Raw genomic sequence first — 6641 nt, forward strand, 5'->3', positions numbered from 1 at the left:
TTAACTCATAAGAGACTTTGAGGATCAGATGAGAAAAGCTGTGTAAAATAAAGCACTTGGCAAGTGTGGGGTGCATCAGAAGCACCCAATGACATGTGAGCTGTCATTATGATTACAGCGCGTCCCAACATGCCTATTGCACAGTCAGCCGGACAGGTGATGGTTCTTACCTTTGTCACTCTTTTCCCAGTTTCTGCCCTCACCGAGGGGCCAAGTGACAGAGACTCACAGGGATCCTGGTGTCTATGCCCCACCTGCCCCCAGGGCCTGAGCTGCTTGAGGCAAGGCTTGGGATTCTAGGCTGGGCAGGTCTTTTTTTTCCCCTCTCTTCCCTTTTCCCTGCAATGCTCTTGTTTCAGCCTCAAACTGCGTTCCCAGGGCTTGCTCAAAACTCCCCAGAGCGACCCTCCCTGGGGAGGAAGTGGGGAGCGTGTGAGGCTGGTGAACTCAGCTGGGGTGTCAAGGGGGTGGGAGGGCACTCTGGGAACAGAGGCCCAGGGAAGCTGTGCAACAAAGGGGACATGGAAAGGGCCACGCAGGGGCTCCCACAGCTTCCCCAGATGCCTCTTCAGACCTTTGCTCTCTCCCTGCTTCTGCTGTTCCTCCCATGGCTGGGCTTTGCTATGGCCCCAGCCCTATGCTAATAATAGAAATGGCAGCCATTTATCATAGGCTTATGATGTGCCTGGAAATATGCTCGCACTTGACATCTGCCTCATTTGACCTTCACAAACAAGCCTGTGACATCGGAAACAGGCTCAGAGAGGTGAAGACACCGGCTTTAGATCACACAGCCAGGAAGTGCTAGAGGCGAGATTCAAACGCAGGTCTGCAAGACTCCAAGGCCTGTGTCTTTTCTTTCCAGACATGTGGTGGAAACCCTGGGGCCCTGGAGCCCAAGGAGAGCAAGGGCTGTAACAAGCGCACAGGTGTGAGTGCGCTGAGGCAGGGGAACTGTGGGCAAAGAGGTCCCTCCAGAAAGAGCTGGGTGTGAGTATGGGTTCGTGAGCTTGCCTGGAGCCCCAGCCTCAGCCCTCTCTCACTGAGGTGCCATCTGGCTCACAGATGTGGCCCATTCCCAGCCCCTCGTGTTTCTTGGAAATGAGCAAGGCCAGGAAAGGGCACAGGGGCTTTCGCAATGACCGTGGCGATGACAGCTTTGACGTGTGGTCATCTGGCCGGCCACTGCCCGCACCCAAGAGAAAGCTGGATTGAGCATCAGGAGCCTGGGTTCAAGTCTGCCTCTCAAGCTATTCCACAGGTGACCCTGGGCAAATCACACAGGCTCCTGGAACTTCAGAAAGGGGAAGAATTATTCCTGCCTCTGGCGACATCAGTGAATGTGCCTTGAGTTATGGGAGTGTTTTGCAGGCTGAAAGCTTTGTGTACATGGAAGGGGTCAAAGACAGCCACAAGCCTGTCCCTTTGGTCTTGGTCATCATGTTAACCCCAGGTTTTGATTTAACCCTACATGCTCCTTTCTTATGTGTGAGGATGAGCTGGGGGCATTGGTCAGAGGAGCCTCTGGGAAATTTCCTTTCAGGACAGTTCTTTTATTAAGGGGCCTGGGTCTGCTGAGAAGGGAAGGTGGCTCCTCCTGCTCTTGGAGCTTGGAGTTTCTCCTAAGCTCTCCCTTAAAAGCCAGGCAGGCCAAGAAGGGATAATGGTTGCTCACGGCCCGAGGGGCAGGATCTCTGAGGCCCGGAAGATCTCAGTAGGTTTAGCCCAAGAGTATCCAGAAGTGGCCCAGGCCTATTCTCCATCCCTCAGGGCCTGGCAGCCTGGTCAGGACCCTCAAAGGCCATGACCATACCCGTGGAGCACCCTGGTATCCTTCTGACTGGTGGGATCTTTGTTTCTTATAGGCAAGGGCACTAGCTGGTGGGAGCCACCCCTGCCACGCTGATGTTGGAGAAGCAAGAACTCTGGAGAAGCAGCCTTCTGGGACCAGAGGAGAGCCAGCAGCAGGCAGCTCAGAGACAGAACTGTGAGCCCAGCCCACCTCCACCCCTCCGGCACCCACATCTGCTCCCCACCCCAGCCCACCTGCAGGCGGCTCCTGGAGTATCCCGGGTCCCTCAGGATAAACTCCCCACCCTAACCTCAGAATGAACAAGAAACCGGGCCTCAGGATGACGAGAAGCAGAATGGGCCTTGGTAAAGGAAGGTCCCCACTGATTGGTGGCAGTGTGGGCAGTTGAGGGCTGTCAGGGTCTGGGTTGTAGGTAAAAAGAAATGGAACCCAAGAAGGGAAATCCAACTAGGAGCCAAGAATCCAGTCTACCCCTATCCTCCTTACAAAATAGCAATGCAAAGCCTGCGTGATTTGGACATAAAGCCTTTGTTACTCAACTTGATTTGGTGAATAACAGGCTTGAAAGAGATGTGGAAAATAATAGTAATCTTCCCTAGAAAGGAGTAAACAGGGTTGAGCTCCCAAAGCAGGAAGACCTGGGGCTGTGTGATCTTGAACGAGTCACTCAACCTCTCTGAGCCTAGTGATAAAGAGCCAGCTCATAGGGCTTTGAGAGGGTTTGTGAGGTTGGGCTGGTGTCCCCAGGCACAGCCCTTGGCACATAGCGAAACTCAAGAATACAGAGCAGTTTTTACCATTCATCACATTATTCCCACACTTGCCAATTTTTTAATTTCATGCTCATGGTGGAACAGGTAGGGTGAGGTGCCAGTTCCATAAGACAAGTGGAGAAACTGAGGCCTGGGGAGGTGAAAGCATTCACTCAGAGTTGCACGTAGAGTCAGTTGCAAAGGAGAATTCTGGCACCAGTTCTCACGTGGATGGAAAAAGTGCAGGAAGATTTGGAGGTGAGCAGAGGAGAAGGGAGGAGGAGGCAGGGTTCCAGGAAAGGAGCTGACACTCAGGGATGTGGGACAAGGCCCAGGCCTGTCTTACATAACATGGTCCACCTGTTCACCCCTGCATGCCCCACAAATGTGTGCAAACGTGCACCCCGGCACAGCGCACACCCAGTCCTCCCTCACTAGCAAATAAGCCACAGAGACTGGGTTTAAACAAATTGGATTAGGAGGGCTGCAGGCGCCTCCTCCCCCCGACTGTCCGGCTCCGACACTAAACAGACCTGCAGAACTGCCAGCTGTGGTCTCTCGGACACACTGACAGTCGGTCCTTGGCTCCCTCACCCCCCCCCCCCGTGGGCCTCAGGAAGGGGGTTGGGGTCCGAGAGGGTGCCACAATGATGGATGGAGTGAGGGAGGTTCCAGGGCTAGCTCAACAGCGCACAGGATGTTAGTGCTTTTGCGAGGCACATTTCCGAGCTGTTCCCAGACCTACCCCCACTTCCCCCCTCACCCTCCCCTCCGGCAGCCTCTCCCATGGCCACTGCTGCCGGCTGGGACTTGGGCCCAGCCTGAGGCTTCAACCAGAGCCCAGGGCCCCGTCCTTGAGCAGATTCACCTCATCTTTCAGTCCTGCAGCTGGGCTGAGCAGGGAGTGGTCAGCTCAGAAGACACTGGCCTGGGGATAAGACATGGGGAATGCTTCAGAGGAAAGAAAGAGCTTCTGAACAGACAATGCTGTCTTAAAGGTGGCATCTTGGTGCTTTCTCATGCCTTGTTCTCTTTCATCCTCAGAATGTGTCTGGGGGTGAGGGGACGGGTGTGACTACCAAAACTTCCTTTCTTGGTGATTCCACATCACCCCTTTCTGATCCCTGAGCCTGTGCCACGCCCTGTGTGATGTGCTGGGGACACCAGGGTGAATACTTACAGGCCCTGTTCCCCTTGCTTCACGAAACAGCCTCCTTCGGACTGGGTCACTGGGCACTGGGGCCTCCCTGGTCTTCCAGGATTGCAACTTCACAGAATCCCTTTTCCATAAGGCACATGGAAGTGACTGTGACCCGCGACGGGAGCCTTGACAACCAGCCAATTCAGAACACAGACCTTGACATCAGAAGGCCCCGAGTTCAAATCCTGCCTTGCTCCCTTTCAGCTGGAAAGCTTTGGTCAATTTACTTAGCCTCTCCAAGCCGGTTTTCCCTTCTGCGAAATGAGGATACACAAGCTGCCACCTCACAGAATGACTGTGAGAATTAATTCTTATTTTCCACACTGTCATTTGACAGGGGGAGAAACAGAAGCCCAGAGAGGGAAAGGGCTTGGTTAGGATCACACCATGAGTTGGGGGTTAAGTCAGGATGGGATAGGTCCCCTCTTTCTCTGGGTGTTCCTCCCCCCATCCCTTATCTCAACATAAATCCTCCCCAGTTGCCCAGGTTGTCCAGGCTATTCGTGGCACACGTCCTGGGGCCTGCCTTCCACCTTCAGCCCTGCTCTGGCCTCTGCAGCAGCAGAGTCCTGGGTGACCAGCAGTGGCCCCCGGACCTCTGAGTGGTGGTGGAGGGTGGGGGAACACTGCAGCAAGCTCCCAGCGCAGAGCAGCCTGGCCATATAAGGGAAGGAGCCCAGGGAGGCCTCCTGGCCCAGGCCTGGCGAGAAAACCCAGACAGCCACTGTTTATTTTCTCCTCCCCAGCTCACCCACGCCTCTCCAAGCCTCCCGACAGAAGACAGAGGTCCCCCACAGCCCAGAGACATTTCCTGAAGACATGGGGAGCACAGAGGCAGAAACAGCCCATCCACCCAGGAGCTGTCCCCTACGCTGCCGGGAGCCAGCACCCAGAGCCGCCAGGTAAAACTGAGGCCACCTGGTTCAACATCGCCTTTCACAGAAGGGGAAACAACCACAGAAAGAAGGGCCTGGTAAGAAGTGGAACCTGGGACCCGCAAGCGGTGTCTCTCATCCTGATGGGGATCCAGAGGAGGAGGGAGCCTTTGGTGGGGTAAGTGGAATGGGGGAGGGGTGGCCATAGACCCCTCTTCTCAGAAAGGCCCTCATGTGAAGGAGGCAGGGGTTGGGACAAGTGCTAAGTATGCAAGACTTGAGGGAAGAGCTGCTGGAGCCAGGAGAAGCACCTCCCTCCGGGCCCCTCTGCCCCTCCTCACAGCCCAGCTGCACTGACTCCTCCTCCAGGAAGCCTTCTCAGCTTCCCCAGGGGTGGGAACCTTTTTGTCCTCCAAGTGTGCTTGGCTGTCCTTTCTTGGGCTCTCTCCCTCTTTCTCTTTCTCTCTCTCATCCCACTTGAGTCGGCCCCCTATTCACCCTGTGAGGGGCATTTTCCTTCTACTCAATCTGACTGAGGTCCTCCAGGTCAAGGACGGCGTGGCTCTCAGTCCCACTTCCCCTTGGCACATAGAAGAGGCAGTGCGCTGAATGGACAGGTGAAATGATTAGACCCTGCCCCCAAACCAAAGGCCTGGCCAATTGGACAGGGCATGAGACATTCAGCGTAGAGGTTAAAATGAGGGCCCTGGGTTAGGAACCCCAGCCCAGTTCCCAGCTCTGTACTCTTGGGAAATTCCCTTCTCATGGAGCTTTGTGGATGCACAGGGACTTGCACAAAGAAAACATTCAATATCCAGGACTATAAAATTCCACAAATGACCATGCTTATTACATTCATTATCATGATGATTATTCCAGACACAAAGGAACAGAACGAGGCACCAACAGCAAGGGACAAGCAGATTCAAGGGCCACAGAGGAGATGGAGGCAAACACCTTCCCCTGGTCAGAGGCTGCACCTCAGCCCTTCTCCCTGCAACAGTTTCTCCTTCAGAAGCATGGGACTACCTCCCATCTAGTTCTCGTTTCTAAAGCCAGGGGAGATGCTATCTTTGCTGCAATAATCCTAGCCTCCATCTTGGAATGGAAATGGCCTTGGTGGAAATGGTCTTCAACTCCCCTGGTCCAAGCTCAGGCCCTGTGACCCTGGAACAATCCCCTTCCTGGTCCTCCATGTAGAAGCAATAACATTCCCTTGCCGGCGGCACCAGCCGTTCTGATGGTTAAATGGTATCGGACACCGTTTTCCAAACTCAGTCATTCAGATGCCCCCTATTTTATTTCTTCCATGTCTGTAAATGATTATAATATTTTTAAATGTAAGATGAGTCCTTTTTAATACAAATAGAAATAGCTACTGTAAATAGAAAACTCTAACACGGTGCCTAATTAGGAAATAAAGGTAACCATAAATACAGTAAAAATGAAACAATGTTATTACGCTTTAACCTGATAGTGTGGCTTGCAAGGCCCTGGGCCTGAAGCCTGGGCAATAAGTGAGAGTTAGAAAGGCGTCAAAGACATGATAGCAGCAAACTGAGACTTTCTACCCCACGGTAAATAGGACTGAAAGCAAATTGACAGGGAGCAACTGATCCATTCCACAACAGAATGCTCCCTGTCAATTTGCTTTCCATTCTGTTGTGTCCTGTGTCCCAGCAGAGGTTACAAACTACCCAAAATCACTTACCCACCTGCTGCATGTGAGAAGCCAAAGGTAGTTTATATGAAAGGGCTTTGGAAATAATCACGCACCAAGTGAAGGCAGAGGACACACCTTGTCAGCTTAGTTCTCGGCAGCAAATCATCTCTTACTCAGGATAACCCTGCCTGATTCTTACTGAAATCTCCTTGCTGTCACGCTAAGCTCTTCTCTCTCAGGGGCAGTGGGAGCCGTGGAGAGTGGAGTAGACCCAGCTGTCTGTGACCCACAAGGGAGTCCAACATAGGAATCACTCCCCAGCCAAATGCAAGGTTTT

The 6641-nt window shown here is 53.4% G+C and overlaps 1 protein-coding gene across 1 annotated transcript; it reads left to right on the forward strand.

Moving 5' to 3' along the window:
- Nucleotides 1-2772: 2772 nt before the first annotated feature.
- Nucleotides 2773-6041, forward strand: LOC116471698 (uncharacterized). The gene is made up of 4 exons (XM_032158319.2): nt 2773-2823; nt 3858-4063; nt 4513-4819; nt 5521-6041. The coding sequence occupies exons 2-4, from the start codon at nt 3862-3864 to the stop codon at nt 5804-5806; spliced, it is 795 nt and encodes a 264-aa protein (XP_032014210.1). The 5' UTR covers nt 2773-2823; nt 3858-3861; the 3' UTR covers nt 5807-6041.
- Nucleotides 6042-6641: the final 600 nt, after the last annotated feature.

The sequence above is a fragment of the Hylobates moloch genome, unplaced genomic scaffold (assembly GCF_009828535.3).
Source record: "Hylobates moloch isolate HMO894 unplaced genomic scaffold, HMol_V3 SCAFFOLD_6, whole genome shotgun sequence".
Classification (NCBI taxonomy): domain Eukaryota; kingdom Metazoa; phylum Chordata; class Mammalia; order Primates; family Hylobatidae; genus Hylobates; species Hylobates moloch.